We start from the raw sequence: 24,822 nt of genomic DNA on the forward strand, positions 1-24,822 counted from the left end.
CCTTGACTCAACTAGGAAGGCTGAAAACAGGAACTCAACTTGTAATTAAAGGATTGATCTCTACTCAAGAGGATCAGTCTTCTGCATTTGAAGCATCTGAGCTGTTATCACCCCTGCTTCTAATCAGCAAAATTCAGCTTTATAATGGGGAAAACAATGACCAAGCCCCACACAATAATAGCTGAAGTCTGGGTTAAGTTGTAGCATCTTGCACTTGAAGGCACAGAAACAGACGTCAACTTATACAATATATGCAAGTATAACTAGCCCAATACTGAAAAGGACTGTCCAGCAGATGTTAAATAACTGAATTTTAAATAGCCACTGAAATGAATTTTACTCAGTTGTCTGGGCAAAAAAACAAAATTTCAACAAATAAAAGTAATTTTGGATTTACACTAATATTCCAAAACAATGTGACTTTAAAATTCACACTGCAATTAAAGCACACAAGCCAAACCATTCTTAACAGGCTCCATCTGCAGTGCTTCCAAGTTGCTAATACAGTAGCCAAGAGCATGACAGTAACACAAGAGAGTGCAATTTAGTTAAGACATGTCTGCTCCACTGCCTGAGCCTCATATCCTCAGGTTCAGCTTCCATCATGATTTTTAGCCCGCAGTGGTTTCTAGAGAACACTTCAGTACTGTCACTAGCAGCATGTATTGGCATACGCAGCAAGACAAACCATTGCAAAGAATAGGGTGTAACAAACAAAATCAAGACTATTGCAGTGCTATTTTTGTTTCCTCACACATCTCCAGACATATTCCACCAACTAACAAAGCAGATAAAGCAGTTGACCCAGGAATGAAACCCATACCTCAAGATACCTGTGCATTAGAACTGCTTGGTCAATAAGTCCCTTTCCTCCTCTTTATTCCTTGAAGTTTACTGTATGGCCCTGAAAGACTCAAAAAGAATCATTTTTTAAAGTTAGAGGGAAAATTGTCTTTAAAGCTAACAGCATTACCTTTTAAGTCAGATGCTACCCCCATATTCTACAAAACATCCAATTGTTCCACCTGCATATTTATCCATGTAAAATTAGACAAATCAATATCAAATTAACCACATAATCACGAGTAATAAAACCAAAGTGTTCAAGACTTTCACTCATGAGGACGTTATTGAACCCCTAGCCAGAAAGAACGGCACCATGGCAACTGCCACTAGCTATGCCTCTGCTCTCAGAGTTCACAACTGAAATGACATGAGAAAGAGCCTTTTCAGCAACTCGTTACCTGCACCCGTATCGGCACCGCACTACGCACTAGACCACCAGGCCTCAAGAAGCCAACGGGCGCTCAGTCAACAGGTTCAGCCCCGGCTGGCCCAGCCTTGGGGACCGACCTTCCACCGCACGCTTGTCTGCTCCAGCCCTGCCTTGGGGAGTCGATCTCAGGAGGCGGCTCGCCACACAAAACGTTCCCCTGCACGTCGGGAACGGTCATCCAAACGGAGCCCCTTCTCCTCCACGGCGTTTGCGGGTTGACGGGAGTCTCAGCCTCCAAAGTTGCGTCTCACGCAGGCACCGCTCCGTGTCACCCAGACAGAGCGCCCACGCTGCCGGCAGCCCCCGGGTGCTGTCCTGAGTGGGGGTCGGCACCGCGGCCACGAGGCAGAGCGCCTGCATCATCCACAGCCCGGCTCCTGTCCTGAGTGGGGCCCGGCACCGCGGCCACGAGGCAGAGCTGCTGCTTCACCCGCAGCCCGTCCCCGTCTCGAGTGGGGACTAACACTGTGGCCACGAGGCAGAGTTCCCACACCACCTGCAGCCCGGCCCCTGTCCCGAGTGGGGACTGGCACCGAGGCTCCGAGGCAGAGCTGCTACTTCACCCGCAGCCTGACTCTGTCCCGAGTGGGGACCGGCACTGTGGCCACGGGGCAGAGCTCCGGCACCACCCGCCGCCCGGCCCCCGTCCCGAGTGGGGGCCGCCCCGCGGCCACGGGGCAGAGCTCCCGCACCACGCACGGCCCGGCGGCCCCGTCGCGAGTGGGCACAGCGCCCGCCGCCCGGGCGGCCCGGTGCCGAGCGGGAAGAGGCCGCAGCCGCCGCGCAGCCCCGCCGCCGCCGCCGCAGGCCGCCCCCGGCTCCGTGCCCCCCCCCCTGCGCGGCGGCCGGGCCGGGCCCCTCACCTTGGCCCGGGTCACCAGGTGCGTGGCCAGCTTCACCACGGCGAAGTTGCCCTTGCCGATGGTCCGCTCGATCTCGTAGTAGCCGATGCGGGCGGGCCCCGGGGGCCGCGGGGGCGGCGGGGCCGGGGGCAGCCGCGGGGCCGGAGGGGGCCCCCCCGCGCCGCTCGCCGCCGCCGCTGCAGCCGCCGCCGCCATCTTGTTGCGAGGAGCAAACCCCCCCCCCCTCGGGGCTGCGGCACCGCGTGAGCTCATCCGCGGGGGGGGAGGGGGGGGAAAGAGGAGGGCGGCTGCCATGGCAACCCCGGGGAGGCGGGGCGCGTGACGCCAGCGGCGCCGTGACGCGCAACGTCACCGCCGCGGCGGCTCCGCATTGGAGGAGGGGCGGGGCCGGGGGGGAGCCGGCGGCGCGGCGCGGCGCGGGAAGCCCCGCGCGGGGCGGCGACGCGGAGGGCGCCCCCGCGCGGCGCGGAGGAGGCGCCGGCAGGCGGCGGGGGGCCGGCCACGGGACGCGCTGGGGCCGCCGCGGGCCTTGGGGGCTCTGCTCGCCGCTGGCATCGCACATCGCGGGCGCTCGTCCCGTTCTCCTCCCCTTCCCTCCACCCGGGCTCTTCCTCCACGAAGGAATCACGGTGCCACGAAGGACCACTCCAATGAACATGGGTGTGCGGAGCAGAAAACCTCACTCGTCCACACGACGTTGTCGCTGATTGCTTTTTTCTGGAGAGGTTTCATGTGATTCATACTGCGGGATGCTCTCGAAGGGTTGATATGAAGCAGGATCTCTTGCCTCCTGCTTTCCACGGAGCCATCAGCAATGGTTTCATTCCCAGCTCCAGCTCCCCGTGGATAAGGAGCACCCTCCCTCCACAGGGTATCCATAAGCCCCTTATGCTACAAGAAGGGGTGCCTGGGATACACAGGGTTGGGGTCCTGCCACGATACCACGCAGGGGCGCCAGGAGTGGGTTTGCCATGTCACAAGACTAGAATTAGTCACATGGCAAGATGTGGAAACACCACCAAGGGGTAACCTTAGAGCGTACCACGTTCTTCGCCGCACAGAGTCCTCCGTCGGCCAAGCTAGGGCAGAGCAGAGCCACAAAATGAGCACGTTACCTGAGGACTGGCACAAGCGAGGCTTGCTCACTTTGCGAGGCCGGAAGAGAAGAGCTAGCTTTGTGGAGCATCCCTTCGGATAGGCAGACTGCCCACCCAGTGGCAAAAACCAGACTGATGGCTCCCTGCAAAGCCAGGACCATCCTTCTCGTTCTCTTTCCGTCCGTTCCTCTGTAGCTCTCTCTATAGCAAGCTCCAGTGCAATGAAGTATCTATGGGGTCTGCCCCTCTAACATACATTTGGTTTCTGCTCGAAGGAGCAGAGCTAAGGAAGCCGGGACTCAGTGCGCTCCCATTCCTAGGCATGAAGCCCGTGTTGAGAACTATCTTCCAGTTCCGGCTACCAAATGAAAGGTTTTCCTGTCCTTGATTTTGCTTACACGCTCGAGCAGTGTAATCGTAACAGAGGAGACATGGTTCCCTGGTGTGCTTTCCAATCAGAAAGGTCACCTTTCCACCCCCGCTTTCGGAAATGGGGAAAGCGATGAGGTCAGAGTTCAGCCAAATAAGGCAGCGTAACTCCTGAGCCCCAGAGGGTATGGTGGGCTTGCAACTACAGGTGACGTGGCAGAACTGAGCAACGTGGCTTACTGATGTTGATAATTTCAACCTCAGAGGCCATTTCTTCTCTCCTTGCAAGTAGGAAATATTAGGGCTGGCTGCACCTCACTTTTATTTTAAGATCTGCAAATGCAAATCACTAGTTTCCTGTGTTGCTCAAAGCCTGGGCACCCTGTTGCCAGTGGGTAGGCAGTGGGAAGAGTTATCTGCTACAATAAAATATTACTCTGCTTTAATAGCCAGTACACTGAGGCAACGGCACAGTAGATAACTTCTACGCACCTTCCTATCTACCGTGAGCAAACGACCGTGGTGCGCGGGGCGCAGCTCTGCCGGTGCAATTCACTCCTGACTCGGTGCACAGCCCGCTGTGCTCTCCTGCCTGCTCTGCCGGTCACCTCCCGCTCCTGGGCTAAGCCAGTCCACATGCACCGGGTCGGGACTGATCTGCAGTCGGCCATCCTGTGGTTCTTCTCCCCACTCTGAACGTCTCACCGCTGTGCAGCATGTACAAATGAACACGTGTGAACATTAAAACTGTGAAAACACACTAATCAGACACCTACCGAGACTTCATTGACGTTAAGTCAGTCGATGCCGGCTACGTGCATACACTGCAAGGCACACGTGAAGGGCAGTGAGTGATAACTGCAGTCCCCACCACCCGTTCTCATTTCCTTTCCAAATTCCATTTCAATCTCTGTTCTCTTCCATAGCAATAAAATGGGCTTTCATTTTATTTATGTATAAAGGTGCTTTGTTCCTTTTGCAGTACAGGCAAAAGAATGCACCTTTTAGCTTTTTGGAAAGGTATAAAACTGCCTTAAAATGCCTTATTTCCTGAGAATAGGAATCCAGCTTTGCTAAAACATTGGAAAATCAGGGCTGCTCTGCATTTGCTCAGGCACAAAATGTTTATTCTGATCATAGTCACAGGAACATGTGACAGTGTCATGAGAGATTCCACAGACGTGTCACAAAATCTCAGGCCGTGTCCCAGCAGCGCCCTGGGCAGAAATAGCAGGCAGGTCAATGGGTCGACACGGAGATGCACTTGCAGCATGTTTGGAAAACTAACCTTGGACCAGACCACTGCCCAGAAGAACACTCTAAAATGTGCATATATCTGCAAACAGGAGTCGGCCAAAGTACAGAGCTGAGTGTTGCAATTCCACATCTCTGTTTAATTTAGTTATCGCCACAAGCTTATGGGAACAGAGATGGGAGAACGGAGTCTAGCACAAAGTGGAAGCAGTCGCCTATCAGCCCGAGTGACAGAAACCAAAACGGGCACCAGGGAACAGAGGGGAGCAGCCGGCGGTCGTGTTACGCAGCCGCCAGAGGAAGGAGCTGCACAGGGCTGTCCCTCAGCTGCACGGCCGGGAGCTCAAAGGCCTTTGCTAGCTTCCACTCCAGAATTTTTTCACGGACACAGACTTAATTATAGCAGCTGACTTTCAGATCCAGAGAAGATGGGACTAATCCTGGGGCCTGATTTGCCACTGCCCTGCATGCGCACACAGGTAAGGTTTGGTGGCTTTTTGTGTTCCCTTTGCAGTTTGAAATGCCAGGACAATGAAGAAACCGTTCTCACTGTGCACCAAGACAGCTGCAAAAGGCTTCCAGAAAGAGGCCCGGCAAAAGCTATTTATCTAGGCAGGAAAGGGGCCGAGGGGTTACTTAACGCAGCTGGAACCGAGGAGCTGACAGTCTTCCTGGGATCACCGTTGCTCCGCTCACTTTCTGGCGGCGACCTCAACGTCGATCCTTTCCCGACGCTAAGGCAGTCGCGCCAAGGGCTCCTAGGAAACAAGGAAGTTCGGACATGAGATGCAGGCAGCGTAAAACCTTGCAGTTTTGAGGTTAAACCAAGGAGGAAACAAACCCAAGCCGGCAGCTCTCAGCGCCCCGCAGGTCTCCCGGCCGAGGGCGGCGGGCGGGCGGCGCTGGGCCTCGTCGTTCACGCCGGCTGCGCCGAGCAGCGGCCAAGGGCCCGCCGGCTTCGGGAGGGCGGGGCACAGACGGGCGGGCAGGCGGGCGGACACCCCCGGGCCGCGCCGTCGCTGCGGCCTAGCGGCGCCTTCTCCCCTTGCCACCGCTGCCGCGGAATGACGCCACAGACGTCACCGCCGCGGCGTGACGTCACGGCGGCGTCCCCTGGGGGCCGGGCGCGCCTCGGCCCGGGGGCGGGCCTTCCGGCGGCGCGGCCGGAAGCGGGGCGGGCGGCGGCGGCGGTGGTTGGCGGGCGGGCGGCGGCGGAAGCGGAAGCGGCGCGGGGCGCAGGCGCGGAGGCAGCCGGGGCCGAGGAGGGAGGGAGGGAGGCGCCCGCCCGAGAGCGCCATGGAGTCGCGGGGGGAGCCGCAGCCGCAGCCGCCGTGAGTGCGCGGGGCCCAGCCGGGCGGAGCGGGGCGGGCCGGGCCGGGCCGGGCCGGGCCGGGCCTGGCGTTAACGCACCGGGCGGGTCCGCAGAGGGGCGGCGGCCGTGCCCGCCGCGGCCTGGCGCTCTGCTCCGGGCGTCCCCTTTCTGCAGGCCTGTGCTGCGCGATAAAGGGCCTGTGGGAGAAGGGCTCGGGCTCGGGCGCTTTGGGGAGAAAAGCTCGGGCTCTGGCTTTTTGCAGAACAGCCGCTGGAAGGGTCAGCCCCGCGTCCAGTGCCAGTTCCTGCTCTGCGCCAGCGCGGCCGCGCTGCGCTGTCTCCCCAAGCCACTTAATCCCGTTTAGAGCTCGCTATTTGTAACCGAGATAGCGTTATGCAAATAGTGGGTAGTCCCCCAATTATTAGTGTTGATTGTAATGAAAGAGGTGTGCCCCTGCTGGACATCCTCTGAAGTGAGCTTTCCTTTATTTTGTTAAGAGCTTGTATTCAGGCCTGACTGTTCAATCAGCAGGTAATGTCAAGAGGATCGGCTGCAGAGTCATCAGGCGTTCCTGCACGGAATAAAATGGATTTGGTTGTCAGCTAAAAATCTATATACTTAGAAATAGTCATGAATTGTTCATTGTGAATGTCAGGAAGTACAGTGGTTTCTAGCCAGCTGGCCTTTACTCCCTGTGTTGGCATGCTGCAATAACTCCTGAAAGTTGCTTGTCTAAAATGTTCTCTCCACAGGAATAGAATGAGCCAGGGAGACTCAAATCCAGCAGCAATCCCACATGCTGCTGAAGATATCCAGGGGGATGACAGATGGATGTCACAGGTAAGATTGGAAAAGACAATTGTCAGACTGAATCATCTTTACTTGGAGGTTGGGGGCTGTCGGATGAGTGGTGCACAGGCCTGTTCTGGTCACGCCTCCGATTCTGACGTTGTAACAGCTCTGCTGCCCAAACGCAGGAGGGTTGTTGGTACCCACCATACCTGTAATGCTGGAGCAAACCAGAAGTAGCCTTGTTACATGATCTGAAAGCTGCACTGTGAAGCAGCTTCAGAAAATACTCCCGTTGGCCCATTAACAGAGAAGAATTGCCAACCCATGTGTTAAAAAACAGTGCAGAACAGTGCTTTCCAGTGTGCGTCTTTGCAAGGGAGCGACCAAGCTGAAAATAGCAGAGCCGAAGTGTCTGGACTACCAGTCTCTTGCTGCAATACTTCCTCCTAGACAGGGTAAAATAGCCGGAGGATAGTCACTGGAGTGACTAACTTAATTTCTGTGTTCTGTAATTGCTGAATTTAATGGGTGTCTGGCAGGCTCAGGTCTTACTTACATGCAGCACACAGTGAGCAAAATGCTGCTCTATCAGAACCAAGGCCGCATTCAGTGGTGGGGTTCGCGCAGCTGAAGGAGCGTCCGGCAGTTCGCAGGTTAACACGGAGAAGTATGTTGGAGGACGGACAGGAGGGAATGGCTCAGTTGGACAGCAGGGGAACTGGTTGGGCAACTGTCCCTTTCTGTTCTTCAGTGGAGATGTTGATGAGGAACTGTCAGTCAGAGCTTACCCTGCCGCTTTCTTTTAAACAGCACAACAGATTTGTTTTGGACTGCAAAGACAAGGAACCCGATGTGCTCTTTGTGGGTGACTCCATGGTGCAGTTGCTACAGCAGTATGAGGTATTGTTAAAGGAAAGAAAGTTGTGGGATTATATGAATTAGAATTTGTCTCCCTAATCACTTCTAATCCAGTAATTTATGATCGTGTGTAATATCGACAAGTCCTTCTGTTTCATTCCGATTTTATTGCTATTCCTTTGGTTTTATTCTGCCCCATTTCCTTAATTTCCCAGGCTTGCACTAAGTCTTTCCAGTTTACCTCTGTAATCCATTTCCAGTCTTTCTGTGAAGACTATATAACTGCCTCCACTTTGTCATGCATACACAAGCCTTTACTAGCTCCTTGTATCCCCAAGAGTATGCCATTGAAATCTTTGTAGGTGTATCTTTCTTGGCCAGAATAGGCTTAATCCTCTAGCGCTTATGAACTACTTGTATTGGCATACGTGCTTTTCTGGTGACAGACAAGTTAAAGACTGTCTCAGAAGCAAAGTTTATGTAAGGGACTAGCTAGATTACATGTGTTTCCTTAATCTGCAAAACTCTGTTGGAGAACAAAGCAATTTTGCAGCTCCACGGTGGTGGTAACTGAGTAACTTTGTTCTGCAAGACTTGTGTGTAGTATTTTTCTTTCTTGCGTGATCAGTATGCTGGCCTTGAAATAGCAAATTGATTTCTGATTGCAGATATGGCGAGAACTTTTCTCACCACTTCACGCACTGAATTTTGGGATTGGTGGAGACACAACAGGACATGTTCTTTGGAGACTGAAAAATGGTGAACTGGAGAACATTAAACCGAAGGTATAAGCAGAAAACCAAGCAAGACAGCCCTGTGCTGACTTAGAAAATGCTTTAGTGCTTGGCTGGGGCAAAATTGGTTGAGCTGTTATTCTTAAAAGCATCTTTTTGTTTGAGCAGTTGTTGGCACTAAGTACATATATGGTACTGAAATGTGTTTGGTTAAACCAAAAGTATTTGGAAGATATCTGGAAACAGAACTGTACTTCTCATACACAAGGTTTACACTGCTGAATATATAAATTGGAATATGTCATCAACAAATGGAGGTGATTGTATGGTCCTAGTGATAATATTGGCCAGGGCTATGTATTTACTGTAGGTAGGTGTAGCTTGGACTTGCAGTATGCATCTCGGGTCTGAGATGTCTTGTCAGCCCTTAGAAAGGGACGGCGAAATACTTGATAAAGAGTTAACAAAATCAGTAAAGATGTTCATTATACACAGTGAAGATCAGCTTTCCAGTCTGCATGTAGGACTGCATCCCTACTGTGAACTTCCTTACTGAAAACAATGAACCGTGCGCCAAGGTACTGTGGCGCGAGGCAGTTATTCAGTGCACGCTCCAAGTAGGGGAGGAGAGTGTCACTTGTATTTGACTCTGTATTTAACAGTTTAAAACCTTTTTTTATTTTTTTTTTCTAATTTTAAAGAACTTTATAGTTTTCCCTGCCCCTGAGGAGCTTATAATGTTGATACATTAACATCTTTTTAACCAACACAGGCTTCTGCAGGAAGATGACCAGGAGGCTACATTAAAATGGGGTGGGCTTTTGACATTTCTTTGTCTGATCAAAAAAGCTTCCATAGTTCTGGTTCTTAGTCTATACTGAGGGGGAAATCTGAAGCTCATGAGAAATTATTCAGAAATCTGCATAACAGAAAATTGAGGACCTCTTGCAGTCTGGGGTTATCCTTAAACCTACCTCTTAATTTAGCTCATTGGTTGCAGATCACATTTTTACAGGTTTTTTTTCAGTCAGCAAGACTATTGCAACTTGTTCTGCAAAAGTTGCAAACCTTTTTTTTTCTCCTTGTAGGTCATTGTTGTTTGGGTTGGAACAAATAATCATGAAAACACAGCAGAAGAAGTATCAGGTGGAATTGAGGCCATCGTGCGTCTGATAAATACCCAGCAGCCACAGGCCAAAGTTATCGTACTGGTATGTCTCTTGGAGTGCTGTGAAAACAGAGTGCTCTGAGGAAGACCCGTATTCTCTGTACCCTATCTCTGTGATACTGGGAGCTACTCGATCGTTATGGGGGAGGGCAGTTACTCTATTTATCATCCTCTGCTTTGTATGCCTTTTCCCTCGTTCGCTTGGCTTTGCAGAAGTCATCCTTCCAGCCCCTTCAGAGACAAGCACTCTCGTTAGCAGTGTTGCTCTCCCAGTTAGAAATTTCACTGAAGAAGTCTTATAAGGAATGAAGGTGCCCAGATCAGAACTGGGACTGGAAATGCTAGTTTGCTTCCTTGTTGTAACAGGTTATGTGGTGCTTCTCCTATTGAGAAGCTGAGCGATGGCAAGCAGTACACTGTTGAAACCTTATAAAAAGAGCACAAACAGAGATACATAGATACAGATAAAAAGGCCAGTTGTGCTTGTAGCTCACTTGGCTCCTTCAGTTGCACTTAAAATTAGATCTGAATGGAGAAAGTCGGATTGAAGGGATGAGTTCCCCTTATCGTAGACATCTTAAATCTTGAAGGGATGCCTGAATTGAAAGAGAAGGCATTAGTACACCATCAAAGTTGTATGAAAGCTCTTCTTTGCCTCCTTCCTGTGTCAGGGCCTGCTACCTCGCGGAGAGAAGCCAAACCCTCTGCGGCAGAAGAATGCCAAGGTGAACCAGCTGCTAAAAACCTCACTCCCCAAACTGCCCAATGTCCAGCTTCTGGATGTAGACGTCGGCTTCGTGCACTCAGATGGCACCATCTCGTACCACGACATGTTTGATTTCCTGCACCTGACAGGAGGGGGCTATGCAAAGATCTGCAAACCCCTCCATGAACTGATCATGCAGCTACTGGAGGAGACCCCTGAGGAGAAACGAGCTGCTCTGGCCTGATTAGCTGATATCAGTGTTAACATCATCCAGCCCATCAGATCAGTTCTGTCACTGGCACTACAGAATCCTTCTTTCTTAAAGCACTTTCCATTGTAGAATGTTACCGGATGTTCGTATCTAGTGTTTTGAGGGGGAAGGCTAATGTTTAACTGGTCTTGTACGTACAAGGGCCGGCTTGGTTGGTTTTATTGCAGGAGGAAATTAGCTGAAGAAGAGTTTTACTTTTAAACCATTCCTCATTTAAAATGAGAACAGGACTGTCACTTTGTGCCCCTCTCACGTATTGTTGCTCTGTGGTTGCTCTAGAACCCTTTTAGCCTGTCTCTGACAGCCCATAGGCAGCTCCTGGCTCCCCCTTCTCGGCTGTGGGGATTGTGCTCGGTGTATTAGCCGGTGAACAAGAATCACATTCCACTTGCAGAAAGTCATAACAGCTGCATTTTTCCAAACTTGGTCCCACCTTTTAAAGTTTCATTTCCTAGGGGTGTTTAAGTGACGCTCGTTGCTTTCTTGCTCCTTGTTTCTGAAGCAGCATGAAACTGGAATTCAGAAATATAACGAAACAAACCGTTAACTGAGCTTGTGTAATGCTCCCAGGTGCTTGTTCATGTGCTTATTTCACCGTGTCTGCTAGCTGGGGCGCTCTTCATTCCATGTTGCTTTCTGTGTGGGCAGTCCCATGCAGGTGCTGCTGACTGTCCTGTTCTCTGCTCCTGTCTGTGTGCGGTATTGCTGGCTTTTAACAGTTGTTCAGTTTAGGATTTTAATTACCCAGTAAGTATCACACAAGGCAGTCACTTCCTCGCTACTGTAAAACTGACATTTCATTCCTTTGAGATGCCTGTGCCACAGGGCTCTTCGCAGTGCTGTTCATCGTTCATTTTTTAAGTATGACTGTTACATCCTTTTTTTTCTAAAGAAAATCCGTATGCGTAGCCCCTTTTTGCAAGGCCTAAATCAGTCTGAAGCTTTACAGATTCAAAGGTGTATATTTCTTTATTGCTTTTGTTTTACTTGTATAAACATTTTATTCAAGCAACTACCGCCTCTTATGGTAAAAAGTGAAGTCAAGGTGTAGTCTTCTCCTGCCCTGGACACTGCCCCTCTCCTGTAGCCAAGGGAGCCAGTGTGGCGAGTGCCCTCCTACAGGGACTGCAACTAGATGGGTTTTTTTGTTTTTGGTTTTGTTTTTTAATGAGGGCTGATTATAGTCTACTAATGATAATATAAAAACAGCCTTTCATTTAAAACTGAAAGGTTATCTTTTTGAAGAAGAAACTGTTTTGGCCCCTAAATGCAGAGCCCTAGAGGAATATACTTGCAAATAAAATAGTTTTAAACAAACTCTATTCTTCCTTGACTTACCTGCCAGAGTTGGAGCTTGGCAGTGCTGCGCAACACTGCAGTGTTTCGCACTACAGGTAGCTGATCAGGAGCTGCCAATGCAGATCTCTGCGCTTCTTTCAGTGTCAGTGGAATCTGCAGTCACGCGTGCTCGTCTTGGCAGGTAAATTGGAGAGGAACGGACGCATTCGTAGCAGGCGCTCCGTACCTTATTCTTAATGAGGGGTGGTTAGCTGTCCAGGTTGCTTGCTGTGCCCTACTGCAATGAAAGTACATAGGTACTGTATATAGTCTGTTTGCCCTTTTTTATAATAAAGGGTTCTGGTGTTTAATGCCGTCTATAATCTAGCATTAAGGAATACTTTTATGTCCCCACTACATTCCCCTTTTCCTGTAGATTTGATCATAGCAGGATTTCTGCCTGGATTGCATGCATAGTGTGTGTTTTGTTGCCAGTATATGTGATCTACACACAGATGAAGGAAGGATGAAGCATTCCACTTCCCAGAAACAAAAGTGTAAGGTGTCAGAGTGCTTGTAGGAGAGAGGAGGGGTTATGGTCCTACACCCACAAACCAGACTAGGGATGCACTGTGCCCCCAGGCTCTTCAGCCTGTGTGCTCTGTAGCTCCACTGCCTTGCAGAATGGGCTTTAAGGGAATGTTATTCAGGCTTCTGGCAGGAAAAGAGGCGCCCTGGAGAAGCTGGGGCAAGAAAGAGTGTAAAAACAAATGTTAAAAAGAGGCTGGAGTGGAGGATTCTTGGGGAAAGGACTTCTCCCCGCTTAGGGTGAGGGATACATCAGATTCTGCTCCCTGTGAGCTTTTCAGGTTTCTAGGCTGTTGTAAAAAGGCAGTGTGCTAGTTTACTCTATACATCCCTGCTTCTCTCCATGCTGTCACCACATTTGGTTAAAGAGATGCTAACCAGGAATGTATTCTTCAATAAAAAGCTCTAACTTCTTAACGAAATGCCTGTGCAACCGAGGCTGTGTTCAGCTGTGAGTCAGTACCTCTTGGCAGGGTGCTGGGTGGAATGAGAGAGGTTTGGCAGGTTTGTGAGTCTTCTGCAATGTGACTGAGGACAGCTCTGCTGGGTCTCTCTGCTTAAGCTTGGCTTGCTAAGGTGCCACGCTCTGTGCTTGGTTCGGTGTTCATGGCCCTCCTTCTCTCGTCTGCTACCTTAACCATCTCTGAGACATGCTGGCGCTGCATGAGCAAAGGATCCCTTTCTCTCCTCTGGGGCTTTAGCTCTGCTTGTTGCTGCCTAGTAAGAAACTGTCCCCCTCAAAATGAGTGTTTCTGTGAGCGGGCAAGGAGGGGCTCTCCCTCCTCGCTGCACTAGTGCTAAAGAGACGAGTGCCTCATCCCAAGAAACGTAGAGAAGCTTTAGCTCCAGCTGTGGGCGACCGATGTCTCTTGGGATCGGGGCTGGGCTGGGCTGCCCCTGCCCAGCCGGCGTGAACTATTTCATTGTTAATGGTTGGCTGTGAAAGAACTGACCCTTTGGGGCTTTTCCCTTTTGTAAACGATCCAGTGGCGTTTTGCAGTTCTGTGCTGAAGCCTGGAATCTTGTCTGTACTGTGGCCTGTGAGCACTGCCAGTTTCATATTTATTGCAGCAAAGAAAAAGCAAAAGAAAAGATGTGAAAGGACAGAGAGAGTCCTTCTCTTGTAGCTCGTGGAGGGGGGGGACTCCAGGCGCGGGATGGGGACCTCTAAGGAGGAAAGCTTGCAGTGCGTGTGAAATTAGCTTGCAACCTCGCTCTGCAGTGACCTACCTACCTGCTTGGAGGCGCTGCCCTGTTACTGGTCGCTGACTTGAACCTTCTCCAGAAAAAAATGTGTTTCTGCTTTGGCAAAAAATGCATCAACTGGTAGAGCTCACTCTGTTTAGTGCATATTTCAATATAAATGTAAATGTTTCACCCCAATGTGTTTCAACGCGTGTGTGTGTGTGTGTGCGTACATATGCGCGTCTTCCGTTCGTTCCCTCTCTGTGTTGGTTACTTGTTTTGTTTCATTTCTGCTGGTGGGTCCATTGAAATACGTGGTGGGAAGTACTGCCTAGTGAATAGAAACTGCTGCTGCCTGAAACGGGGCGCAAAGGTGGCAGCTGCGAAGCAAAAAGCTTTCACCGGGTAAATGCAGGCAGCATTCCCTCCCAGGAGTATTTGAATTCATGCTCATCTGGATCTCACTTCTCATTTAATACCTGTTCTTAATCTTAGTCTGTTTGGGTTTTTTGGTTTTTTTTTTTTCCTCTCCTTTATCCATTGATTTAAAGCCATGCAGAGTTTAGGTTCTGTACCCAAAGCTCTAAACAATGTTTTGCAGGTAAAAGCTAACCGGTGTTTTGGCCCTAGACAGGATATTGACTTGTATTTGATTATTCAGTGATTTATTTTTAATAGCCCTGAGATGAACAGGGAATGCACACGACTACAAAATCAACCTTAAAGTCATTCCCGAGGAGGCAACGTTTGAGTTTGCACAGAAGCCCAGGAGTCACTTGGCGTTCTGCGTCTAGCTCCTGCGTGGACTTCTGCCTGTCCCTGAGCAAATCATTCGATCTGCTGTCATTGTCACCACCTGTAAACTGGTAACGATGTGCAGACTCTGTGTCTGAAAAGCGCTTGAGATCCTCAGTGAGAGGACCTATAGAAATAAAGTGCACAATAGCAGCGATGCTCTTGTCTCTTTACATTTGTCCAGCAGAGAATAAGTGGAAACCCCCAGCAGAGATGCTAGATTTCAAGTCTAGAAAATGGTTTTCTATGGGATCCCATGGGGCCAAACTGTGTTGGGGGGAGTGACTTAAAAAACCACCTTACATACAAAATGTGATATAATGAGCAGAAAGCTCTCTTTGGCAGAAGACAAGCGGGAAGCTTGGCAGCACGCAGGCTGTAGGCTGTTCTGGTGGAGACTTGTGCTAAAAGGCTGTGTGGCATCACTGCTGTTTCCTCAATGGGCAAAGCAGGGGAAGAAGGGTGAATTACAGCTCTGCTGTCTCGGGGAGGCCGCGACCACGCTGCCCTTGGTTCTGCGTCACCCTGAGCTGGCGCTTACGGGGGCCGAGCAGCCGCGGAGGCTCTCTGCAGGCACTCGGTGTGCGGAGGCCGTTGGACGAGGCTGGTGAGGACGTGACTGCTGGGCCTGGCCGGGTTAGGGCCGAGTCCTCTCCGGGAGCTGGCTGCGGAGGTGGAGCAGGACCTGCAACTTGCTCGGGGAGCTCCGGTGACTCAGAGCGCTGCAAATACAGGGGCAGGTGCAGGAGCCCCGGCGAAGGGATCCTGGAGGTGGCAGCGGGAAGGGGAGCCGCCCCTGCGCGGCGGCCTTTCTCTGTCTGAGTTTTCAGCGGAGCTTTGCCCGCTGCCCCGTGCGAGGACTTTGTGCTTCCACGGAGGCTGGAGGAGCGGCGTGGCGGGCTCCAAGGTGCAGCAGGGAGCGACAGCAGCGTCCCCTCCCGCTGTGGGCTCCTCGCTCCTGCAGCCCGGGCTCCGCCGCAACCGCGCGGTCCGGCTGCGCCCCCCGGGGCCGCGGCAGCCCCGTCGGGGCGGGCGGGCGGGCGGGCGGGGGGGGACCCCCGGGGCTGTACATGGCAGCTCAGCCGCCCCGAGGGGGGGGGGTCGGGTTGCGGCCACCGGCACTGCAGCATCGCGGCGGCCCCGACGGGGCGGTCCGGCTGCAACCCATGGGGCTGCGGCGGCTCGGCAGCCCCGAGGGGGCGGTCCGGCGGGGGGACCCCGTCCCCATTCCCGTCCCCATCCCCACCCGCATGCTGCGGGGGCTCGGGCGCCCCGACGGCGCGGTGAGGAGGCCGCGCCGCTCCGCTCCGCTCCGCTCCGCGGGGCCCCGCCCGACCGCGTCACTTCCCCGGCGGCGCCCGGCCCTGTAAGATGTGTCGGTGCCGTGACGTCACCGCCGGCCCCGTGTTTACCGCCGCCGCCGCCGCCGCCGCGTCTCGTTCCGGGCGGTACGAAGTGGCCGTCGGGCACCGCGCACCGCGCACCAGCATCGGCGGCGGCAGCGGCAGCAGCACCCGCAGCAGCAGCAGCAGCACCCAGCACCCCCCTCACCCCCCCGAGCCGGGCCGCGGCATGGGGCAGGGCCCCCCGGCGCGCCCCGGCTGAGCCGGGACGGGACAGGGCAGGACGGGACGGGGCGGGCGGGCACGCTGGCGGGATGGGGGCCCCCGGGGGCGCCGCGCTGCCCTGGGCCCCGCTGCTGCTGCTGCTGCTGCTGCTGCTGGCCGGGCCGGGGGGCCGCGCCAAGCGGGTGGAGCAGAGGGAGGCCGAGTTCGACAGGACCTACGGGGACTGGGTGACCAGCGACCTGCTGAACATCTACGCCTTCAACCACACCGTCTGCAGGAACAGGGTGAGCCTGCCGGCCCCGGCGGGATTGGGGCACCGCTCGTCCTGCCCGGCCGGAGCCGGCGCCAGGGCAGAGCCGCTTGGTCCTTCCCTGGGGAAGCCGGCGGGTGGCACGCGGCGGGGGGTTCGGCCGAGGCCGCGCTCCCTCCCCGCGCCCTGAACGATGGCACTGCCGGGAGCAGAGGGAGACGGATGCTCGGGGATGCCAGCAGGCTTGGGGCAGCCAGGCCGCCCGGCTGGCGTTATCCCCAGCAGACGAGCTGGCCGGCAGCCCCTTTCCTGGCGCAGCGCGTCCGCCCCGGGCACCTGGCTCCCAGCTCGGGGACGGCGGCGCCCGCGTCCCTCGCCCCACGCGGCGAGGGCCAGCGTGTCACTCTCCAGGCGTGGGCCGAGCAAAGTCCACCCGCCTGGGGCGAGCCGCGGGGACGGCGCTGCCCGGCCAAAGCTGCCACCGCCGCCTTCCCCTTGCAGACGGAGGGCGTGCGGGTGTCGGTGAACGTCCTGTCCGAGCAGAACGACATGCCCGTCCTCTTCGTGGTGAGGCAGAAGGAGGCGGTGGTCTCGTTTCAGGTGCCGCTGGTGCTCCGGGGCCTGTGAGTATCAGTGGGGCTGGAGAGCCGCCCCCAGCCCGCGGGGCGCAGGGCCGGCCAGGCGCGAGCCGGGGCGCAGCACAGCCCGACCCCGACCCCAGCCCGGGCCCCGGCGGCGGGGCGCTCTGCTTGCCCCCGCAGGTACCAGCGCAAGTACCGCTACCAGGACGTGAGCCGCACGCTCTGCCAGCCCCAGACCAAGATGGAGCTGGAGATGCAGCACTTCTACGTGGACGTGTCCACGCTGTCCCTGAAGAACACCTCCTACCAGCTGCGGGTCACCCGCGTGGAGAACTTCGTGCTGCGGTGAGGGCAGTGATGCCGTGGCGTGCCCGGCACCCCATCCCGGTGCTGGCTCAGGAAGCATGCCCCCGGGGAGCGGGGCAGGGAGGGCGCCGGGAGCATCCCCCTCGCTAGTGCTGATCCTTTTCCTCTCTGCAGGACGGACGAACGGTTCAGCTTCAACGCGACGGCAGCCCAGCCGCAGGTGAGGGGCTGGCAGCCGGCGGAGGGCTGGGCACCGCTTGCCGGGGGGCTGGCGTGACCCAGGGAGGCGCTGCGCGCTCAGGGCCTGCCCGGGGGGAGAGCGCGGTGGCTGTGGTGGTAACCTGCCCTTCCTCCTCCCAGTACTTCAAGTACGAGTTTCCCGAGGGAGTGGACTCGGTGATTGTGAAGGTGACCTCAGCCATGGCCTTTCCCTGCTCCGTCATCTCCATCCAGGACATCCTGGTAGGTTTGGGCAGCGGGGTCGTGCGGGCCGCGGCCAGCGCCAGCACCCCGCGATGCTCGGTGGGGCCGACGGGTCCCTTCCCTCCGCTCCCCGCAGTGCCCCGTCTACGACTTGGACAACAACGTGGCCTTCATCGGGATGTACCAGACCATGACGAAGAAGGCCGCCATCACGGTGCAGGTGGGGCTCGCGCCGGCGCGGGCGGCTGGTGTCGGGTGGCGCCAATTAGCAGAGGTTGCAGATGTTATCGCCGCAGGGCTGAGCGCTGCGTTGCAGCGGCGCGTCGGGGCTGGCCGGCAGCCCGGGCTGCACGGGTCCGCCCCGCTGCCCCAGCCCCACGGGGAGCCCGGGGGCCTGCGCGCGCCCCGGCAGCGGGGGGGGGACGCCGGCCTCTGCTCTGCTGACCCTCCTCTCCTGCCCCCTGGGGCGGGCGCCGCAGAAGAAGGATTTCCCCAGCAACAGCTTCTACGTGGTGGTGGTGGTGAAGACGGAGGACGAGGCGTGCGGGGGGGCCCTGCCCTACTACCCCTTCTCCAAAGGTACCCCCGGGGCACCCTGCTGCAGGTCCTTCTCCGTGGGGGTCGGGGTGAGGAACCAAGCCTGCGCCGGGGCGAGCGAGGACTCCTCTGGCGTGGCAAGGTGTCCCCTGAGCCAGCAGAGCAATCGCTGCCCTTTTCTTCTTCCAGATGAACCGATGGATCAAGGCAACCGGCAGAAGACGCTGGAGGTGGTGGTGTCACCTGCCATAACCTGTAAGCCTGGGTGGGAGGCCGCTCGAGGGGCTGTCCCAGCTGGGGAGCCCCGAGGCCGTTCCCCTGGGCTGCCGCTCGCCCTGACGGCTCGTCCCGGCTCTCTCCGCAGCGGAGGCCTACGTGAGCAGCATGCTCTTCTGCCTGGGCATCTTCCTCTCCTTCTACGTCATCACGCTGCTCATCGCCTGCTGGGAGAGCTGCTGGTGAGCTCCCGCGCGGCGCTCCCCGCCGCGGGGCTGTGCAACGACGGCGCGGCGCCAGCCACCCTGTCCCCGCGGGCGCTGTGCCCTCCCTGCCGCGCTCGCAGCAACGCCTGCCCGGCGGCACGGTCCCCGCGCCCTCCGCGCCGTGCGGGGCGATGCCGGAGCCTGCGCCGCCCAGACACCCCGCGCTCCCCGCACCGCGACCGCTGCGCAGCTCCCCGCTCACGCATGCTTCCTTTGGCAGCCAGCAGCAGAGGAAGAAGGGGCTCCTGGCGGCCATGGACTCGCCCAGCCTGGACACGGGTGAGGGGCTGGAGGCAGGCGCCTGCAGCCGGGACGTGTCTGGGGGACGGTCCGTTAGGGGGATTCGGGGCTTGTTTTGCCCCCTCGAGCCCCACGGCAAGCCCCCTGTTGCGCAGGGTTTTCCCCGCTGCTGCCCTGAGCCCCGCTTGTCCTCTGGCATCCTGCGGTTGCAGCCCGACGTCTGCTGGCGTCTCCCTGGGCAGAGCGCTCCTTGCCAGCCCGCTGCCCCGGCAGAGCTGCCAGCGGGGCAGCGTGTCCCGCTCGGCCCGTGTGCTCCCAGCGCGGTGGCGGAGGGCCAGCCCTGGTCACCGTGAAAGGCCCTTTCCCGCGGGGCGCTGAGCGGGAAGGACAGGGATGGGCTGGGGTTTGGGCTTCGCCCCTCGGGGGCTGACGTGGGGCTGGGGCAGGGGTGTCTGAACCAGGTCTCTGTCCTCTCTCTCTCTTTGCATGGCTCTCCGGGACTCCCCTCCCAGCATCTTTACTGGGTAAGCACCAGCATTTGCTGTCTCCTTGGCTGCCAGCTCCTTCCCGTGTCCCTGCCTCCCACGTCTCCGCAGTGCAGCCTGCGCGTACCGCTGCCGGGGCTGAGGCACCGCTCCCACGCCTGCCCCGGACACCAGGCGCGTGGGCAGCTGCCGCCGGCTGATGGGGCTGGGGGTCCCTCCTGTCTTGCAGGGCACAGCCGGAGCATCCCCGACTCCTTCCTGGGGCGTGCCCCCTACGACAGCTACGGTTACGGCTCCTTCGGTGAGTGTGGCGTGCCCTCCCCTGCATCCCTGCTCGCCGGGGCTGGCGGGCACGTGGCAGCGACCCCGTCTGACTGTCCCTGCAGAGAACGGCTCCAGCGCCAGCACTGAGGGCATCACGGACAGCATGGGCTCCACAGAAGTCTCCTACGGTTACACAGGTGAGTCCTGGGATAGCTGCACAGCCGGTACGGCCACGCGGAGCCCGGCATCCGGGCAGCGCTGGGCTGCTCCGATGGTGCTGTGCCAGGACGGCTAACGGGGAGCGACGCTGCCGGGAGGACTCCGCTCTGCCCCTCGCCCCCACCTGGGAAGAGGCTCCCTTTGCCAGCCCTGCCCCCCTTGCAGGCCCATAGCGGGGTCTTGAACTGGGCCTCCCTGGCTGGTGGGGCAGCGATGTGCCGGGGAAGCTCCCGAGGTGCCCGAGAGCGGGGCCCTGCGCCCCGTCCTGCGCCAGTAACTCTCGCTTTCCTTTAAAGGGCAGGAGCAGTTCAAGCGCCGCGTTCCCGCCGCCCCGATGAGGCAGCTGTGCATTGCCATGGGTAGATGTTGGTGCTGCGCAGGGAGGGCTCCAATCGGTGCAATCATCTGCCCTGCCCCAGGCTTTGCTCCCGGCGCCGCAGACCCGGGCGTGCCCTTAGCAGCCGTGCTCCCTTTTCCCGTGCCGGCAGCGAGGGCAGCGGGAGCCGCCGGCCTGCCTCTGCCCGGGGTGGGGAAACGGGCCGAGCCGGCGGCCCATCCCTTGGCAAGCAAGGGAGCACGAGCGCAGTGCACTGGCCCAGCCGTGCGTGGCCCAGGGCATCTGCTCGGTGCATTCGAGACCCGCGGAGCAAAACCGGTGCCGGGGCTGCAATGTGCCCGGCAGCAGCATGTGGCGCAGCTCAGCACACAGCGGTCAGCGCCCCGGGCCGTCCCTGGGCACGGGAGCTGCGGCCCTCTGCACTGAGCTGCCGCCTGGCCGCGGCGCGGCTTGGAAGGGAGGCGCTGGTGTAATTCTTGGGTGATTGAGGTCCGCAGGCACGGCCGAACACGGAGCGGGCTGCGGGGCGGGAGCGGGCGGTGGGGAGGGCCGGGGCCGGCGGGACGCACGGGCCTGTGGCACCGCTGACGTCCTCGCGCGCGGCGCCAGGGGAGCGGTCGCTGGAGAACGTGGCCAGCCGGCCCCGCCTGGACTCGCTCAGCTCCGTGGAGGAGGACGACTACGACACGCTGGCCGACGTCGACTACGACAAGAACGTCATCCGCACCAAGGTGTGTCCCTGCCGTGGCCGGGGAGCGCGGCGGGGAGAAACGCCTCCGTCACGGGACCCCCGGGAAAGCTCGCACGGAGCCTGGCTCGCCTGTGCCAGCCCCGGATGCGCCGGTGGGGCCGAGCTGCTCCTGTGGCTCACGGCTGCCCCCTGTGACCCTGCCTCTCTTCTTCTCCAGCAATACCTCTACGTGGCCGACCTGGCGCGGAAGGACAAGCGGGTCCTGCGGAAGAAATACCAGATCTACTTCTGGTGAGGAGGGGATGTGCGTGGGCGGGAGGGAGGGAGGGCACGGGCCGGCGTCCCGTCGGCACCCATCCTGCTCCTGCGGTGCCGCGGCCGGGCGCGCGGGGACCCCGCTGACACTGCCCTGCCTCTCCCAGGAACATCGCCACCATTGCTGTCTTCTACGCACTCCCCGTCATCCAGCTCGTCATCACCTACCAGACGGTGAGCGGGGCCCTGGCCCCCCCCTCTCCAGCCGCTGCCCAGGGACGGCTGCGCTGGGAACGTGCCCTGTTCCTGGGCCCTGCCGCCTCCTGCTCTCACTGTGCCCCCGCGCGCAGGTGGTGAACGTCACCGGCAACCAGGACATCTGCTACTACAACTTCCTGTGCGCCCACCCGCTGGGGAACCTCAGGTAGAGCCGGCCGGGGCGCCGCGGGGAGGCGGGTGCACGTCCGCCCCGAGGCGCTGACGGGCCCCGCTGCCTCCCGCCAGCGCCTTCAACAACATCCTCAGCAACCTGGGCTACATCCTGCTGGGCTTGCTCTTCCTGCTCATCATCCTGCAGCGGGAGATCAACTACAACCGGGCGCTCATGCGCAACGACACGCACGCCCTGGTAAGGGGCGCGCTGCTGCGGGGCTCCGCTTCCCCGGGGAGGGCTCCCGTGCCCGGCGACAGCGGCGGCTGCCCCGGCTGCCTCTTCCCCCGCTCTGTCGCCCCGCAGGAGTGCGGCATCCCCAAGCACTTCGGCCTCTTCTACGCCATGGGCACTGCCCTCATGATGGAGGGGCTGCTCAGCGCCTGCTATCACGTCTGCCCCAACTACACCAACTTCCAGTTCGGTAAGTGCCGCCCTGGCTGCCCCGGCCGCTTGCGCCTCGGCTGCCCCCGCCAGCCCCGCTCAGCGCTCCCGCTCCCGCAGACACCTCCTTCATGTACATGATCGCCGGGCTCTGCATGCTGAAGCTCTACCAGAAGCGCCACCCGGACATCAACGCCAGCGCCTACAGCGCCTACGCCTGCCTGGCCATCGTCATCTTCTTCTCCGTCGTTGGCGTGGTGAGTGCGGCCGTGCCGCCGGGCCGGGGCACGGGGTGGGCTGGCGTCGGTGGCCGCTTGCCCAGGCTGCTGCAAGGCACCGCCTCGGCGTGCGCTGCGCCGGGGCCGCGCCTGGCTCAGCCCGCTCTCCCCCAGGTCTTCGGCAAAGGCAACATGGCCTTCTGGATCGTCTTCTCCGTCATCCACATCACGGCCACCCTGCTGCTGAGCACCCAGCTCTACTACATGGGGCGCTGGAAGCTGGGTGAGGGCCGGGGTGGGCTGCTGCCGGGGCAGACGGGCAGGGACGGGGGGCTGAGCCCTGCCCTCGCCCCTCCGCGTGGCGCGGGGACCCTGCCCGGCGCCCCGCCAGCTCTGCCTCTCCCCGCAGACTCGGGCATCCTGCGCCGCATCGTGCACGTGCTGTACACGGACTGCGTCCGGCAGTGCAGCGGGCCCATGTACGTGGTGAGTGATTGCGCCCAGCGCAGGGCAAGGACCTTTGCTCCGCCGCGGCCGGCGCTGCCCCACGTTGGGGCTCTCGCCCGCGACCAGCCCCGCGGCACCAGCCCAGGAGAGGGGCTCCGCTGAGACCCCGCTTCGCTGAGCTCCCTCCCCAAACTGGCCGGCTGCCCCCGCAGGCCTGACCCCCCTCACGCTCTCGTCTTCCTCTGCAGGATCGAATGGTGCTCTTGGTCATGGGAAACATCATCAACTGGTCGCTGTAAGTGCGGAGCGGCAGCCCGGGAGGCCAGCTTGGGAAAGGGTGCCCTGCGCTGCCTCCCCCGAGCCCCGACCTCCCCGAGCCCTGCTGCTGCCCCTGCCCTGCTCCTCTCAGCCCTTCCCTGCCGGCCTTTCTGCCGGGGCCAGGCTGGGCTGAGAGCACCCCGCTCGTGACAGCTGTGAGCCTCGCGCGGCACGCGCCCCCCTGTAGCTGCAGCAGCCCCGGCGTCCCGATGCCCTAGGGAGCAGCCCTGGCGGAGGGCTGGTTGCGTGTCCCCGGGGGACGGCGGGACGGGGGGGACGCCCCAGGCCGAGCTGACCCCGCCGCCTCTCCCTGCCTCCCCAGCGCTGCCTACGGCCTCATTGTGCACCCCAACGACTTCGCTTCCTACCTGCTGGCCATCGGCATCTGCAACCTCCTCCTCTACTTCGCCTTCTACATCATCATGAAGGTGCGGGCGAAGCCTCCCCGGCCCCGGGCGGGAGGGCAGGGCGGCGACGGGCGCCGTGGGGCCCTTCGGGAGGGACGCGGGCCTGGGGCTGCCCGCAGGCTCCTTGACCCTTGCCTCTCCCCCAGCTCCGCAGCGGCGAACGCATCAAGCTCATCCCCCTGCTCTGCATTATCAGCACCTCTGTGGTCTGGGGCTTCGCCCTCTTCTTCTTCTTCCAGGGGCTCAGCACCTGGCAGGTAAGCGGGCAGGAGGGCGGCGCGGTGCGGTACGGCGGGTGGCCGCGGGGCCGGCACGGTGACCGCCGTGCTTGCCCTGGGCAGAAAACGCCGGCCGAGTCCCGGGAGCACAACCGTGACTGCATCCTGCTCGACTTCTTTGACGACCACGACATCTGGCACTTCCTCTCCTCCATCGCCATGTTCGGCTCCTTCCTGGTAGGTGCCGGCAGCCATCCCTGCCCTCCGCTCCCGCTTCCCGCCCCGCCGCCCTGCCCGTGGCCCCCTCCCACCCTGCGTCTCCTGCAGGTGCTGCTGACGCTGGACGACGACTTGGACTGTGTCCAGCGGGACAAGATCTACGTCTTCTAGGCTGCCCAGCCACCGTGCCGGGCGGGAGAGGCTCTGGGCACGCCGCGGCGCCGGCCGTGCTGCGGGGTCGCCCCCCGCGGGGAGGGATGCTCGTGCCGGGGCTCCCGCCGGCCGCTCCGGCCCCCTCCCCGCCGCCAGGACGTCCGTCCTCAGTGCCCGACGGCGCTGGAAAAGGTGGTGGTGCTGCGTGCCCGTGCGGCTGCGGCCTTTCCGCAGGAGGCGGCGGTGCCGGGGCTGGCGCTGTGCCTTGCCAACGGCCCGCTGCGCTGCAGGGGCAGCGTGCCCGGTGCGGGGCTCCCCGCCGGGCAGGGCCTGCGGGCCGCTACCCGGGCCCGCGTGCGGGACTCTCTTCAGTGCCTAAGCAGTGTTTTTGGAGAGGTGGGTGCGGGGCGCGTCGGGCTCCTTTGCGGCTACCGACAGACCGTGGGGGCCTGCGGGCGCCTCCTGCGCGGGGCTGCCCCGCGCGCCTGGATGGACAGACGGATGGCAGAGCCACCCTCCCGCGGAGGCTGTGGGAGAAGCCGGAGCGTCTTCTCTTTCGATATCTTAACGGTGTTTTCAACTGTTTTTTTTTAATTCACCCGTCCGCTGCACAAAGCCGCCATGTGTTTTCTAGGAATGGTTCTGCCGGGAAGTGACATGCATTAAAGTGTCTGTCTGCACTTTACCCGAGCCTGCCGCGTCCGCGAGGGCCCGTGCACCCCCCTGCCCTCCGCCTGCGCCCGCGCCGCCGTGGCCCCCGCGAGCCCCCGGGGCAGCGCCGGAGCCCCTCTCCCCAGCCGGGCCGGCCGCCGCTGGGTGTCAGCCGTGCTCTCCGCGTCCCCAC

General features: G+C 58.9%; 3 protein-coding genes and 1 long non-coding RNA gene across 14 annotated transcripts in view; 2 read left to right on the forward strand and 2 right to left on the reverse strand.

The window, feature by feature from the left end:
* The window catches only part of SIK3 (SIK family kinase 3), a 110,024-nt gene extending 107,785 nt beyond the window's left edge, over positions 1-2,239 (reverse strand). For 6 of the 8 annotated variants that reach the window (XM_067309987.1, XM_067309984.1, XM_067309986.1 and 3 more), the window contains exon 1: positions 824-856. In XM_067309987.1, coding sequence (XP_067166088.1) covers positions 824-841 — 18 coding nt within the window. In that variant the 5' untranslated portion in view covers positions 842-856. Of the gene's footprint in view, positions 1-823; positions 857-2,139 lie in introns of those variants that run through there. The other 2 variants (XM_067309988.1, XM_067309990.1) reach the window with 2 other exon arrangements.
* Positions 2,240-4,710: 2,471 nt separating this feature from the next.
* Positions 4,711-5,989, reverse strand: LOC106497841 (uncharacterized). Its single transcript, XR_001294851.2, has 2 exons — positions 5,701-5,989; positions 4,711-5,617 (listed from the first exon to the last, which is right to left on the reverse strand). It is a non-coding gene; the product is annotated as an uncharacterized lncRNA (long non-coding RNA).
* Positions 5,990-6,133: 144 nt separating this feature from the next.
* On the forward strand, positions 6,134-14,703 carry PAFAH1B2 (platelet activating factor acetylhydrolase 1b catalytic subunit 2). Its single transcript, XM_067310135.1, has 6 exons — positions 6,134-6,190; positions 6,924-7,011; positions 7,774-7,863; positions 8,490-8,606; positions 9,644-9,766; positions 10,395-14,703. Exons 1-6 carry the CDS (start codon positions 6,156-6,158, stop codon positions 10,671-10,673), a joined length of 732 nt encoding a protein of 243 aa, XP_067166236.1. The 5' UTR covers positions 6,134-6,155; the 3' UTR covers positions 10,674-14,703.
* A 1,258-nt stretch (positions 14,704-15,961) lies between these two features.
* Positions 15,962-24,663, forward strand: SIDT2 (SID1 transmembrane family member 2). Of its 4 annotated transcripts, XM_067310131.1 has the most exons (28): positions 15,962-16,398; positions 16,866-16,987; positions 17,126-17,290; positions 17,426-17,471; positions 17,612-17,713; positions 17,811-17,894; positions 18,154-18,253; positions 18,401-18,466; positions 18,576-18,669; positions 18,914-18,972; positions 19,446-19,457; positions 19,648-19,719; positions 19,805-19,879; positions 20,198-20,260; positions 20,848-20,969; positions 21,147-21,220; positions 21,352-21,418; positions 21,535-21,608; positions 21,689-21,812; positions 21,921-22,038; positions 22,119-22,255; positions 22,391-22,499; positions 22,626-22,702; positions 22,912-22,958; positions 23,304-23,409; positions 23,535-23,645; positions 23,730-23,843; positions 23,934-24,663. In XM_067310131.1, the coding sequence occupies exons 1-28, from the start codon at positions 16,204-16,206 to the stop codon at positions 23,994-23,996; spliced, it is 2,598 nt and encodes an 865-aa protein (XP_067166232.1). In that variant the 5' UTR covers positions 15,962-16,203; the 3' UTR covers positions 23,997-24,663. The 4 variants fall into 4 exon arrangements, with proteins under 4 accessions (XP_067166232.1, XP_067166233.1, XP_067166234.1 ...); XM_067310132.1 differs by lacking the exon at positions 19,446-19,457; XM_067310133.1 differs by lacking the exon at positions 20,198-20,260 and having other exon boundaries at positions 15,963-16,398.
* The last annotated feature ends 159 nt before the right edge of the window (positions 24,664-24,822 follow it).

Source organism: Apteryx mantelli, chromosome 23 (genome assembly GCF_036417845.1).
Source record: "Apteryx mantelli isolate bAptMan1 chromosome 23, bAptMan1.hap1, whole genome shotgun sequence".
Taxonomy (NCBI): Eukaryota; Metazoa; Chordata; class Aves; order Apterygiformes; family Apterygidae; genus Apteryx; species Apteryx mantelli.

What these genes read in the sequence shown, in the direction of transcription:
- PAFAH1B2 (XM_067310135.1), top strand. Translation starts at nt 6,156, where the DNA reads ATGGAGTCGCGGGGGGAGCCGCAGCCGCAGCCGCC. An exon ending in ATGACAGATGGATGTCACAG is followed by an intron (nt 7,012 to 7,773) that starts GTAAGATTGGAA and finishes TCTTTTAAACAG; the next exon opens with CACAACAGATTTGTTTTGGA. An exon ending in AGGCCAAAGTTATCGTACTG is followed by an intron (nt 9,767 to 10,394) that starts GTATGTCTCTTG and finishes TTCCTGTGTCAG; the next exon opens with GGCCTGCTACCTCGCGGAGA.
- SIDT2 (XM_067310131.1), top strand. Translation starts at nt 16,204, where the DNA reads ATGGGGGCCCCCGGGGGCGCCGCGCTGCCCTGGGCCCCGCTGCTGCTG. An exon ending in CTACGGTTACGGCTCCTTCG is followed by an intron (nt 19,720 to 19,804) that starts GTGAGTGTGGCG and finishes CTGTCCCTGCAG; the next exon opens with AGAACGGCTCCAGCGCCAGC. An exon ending in TCGTCATCACCTACCAGACG is followed by an intron (nt 21,419 to 21,534) that starts GTGAGCGGGGCC and finishes CCCCGCGCGCAG; the next exon opens with GTGGTGAACGTCACCGGCAA.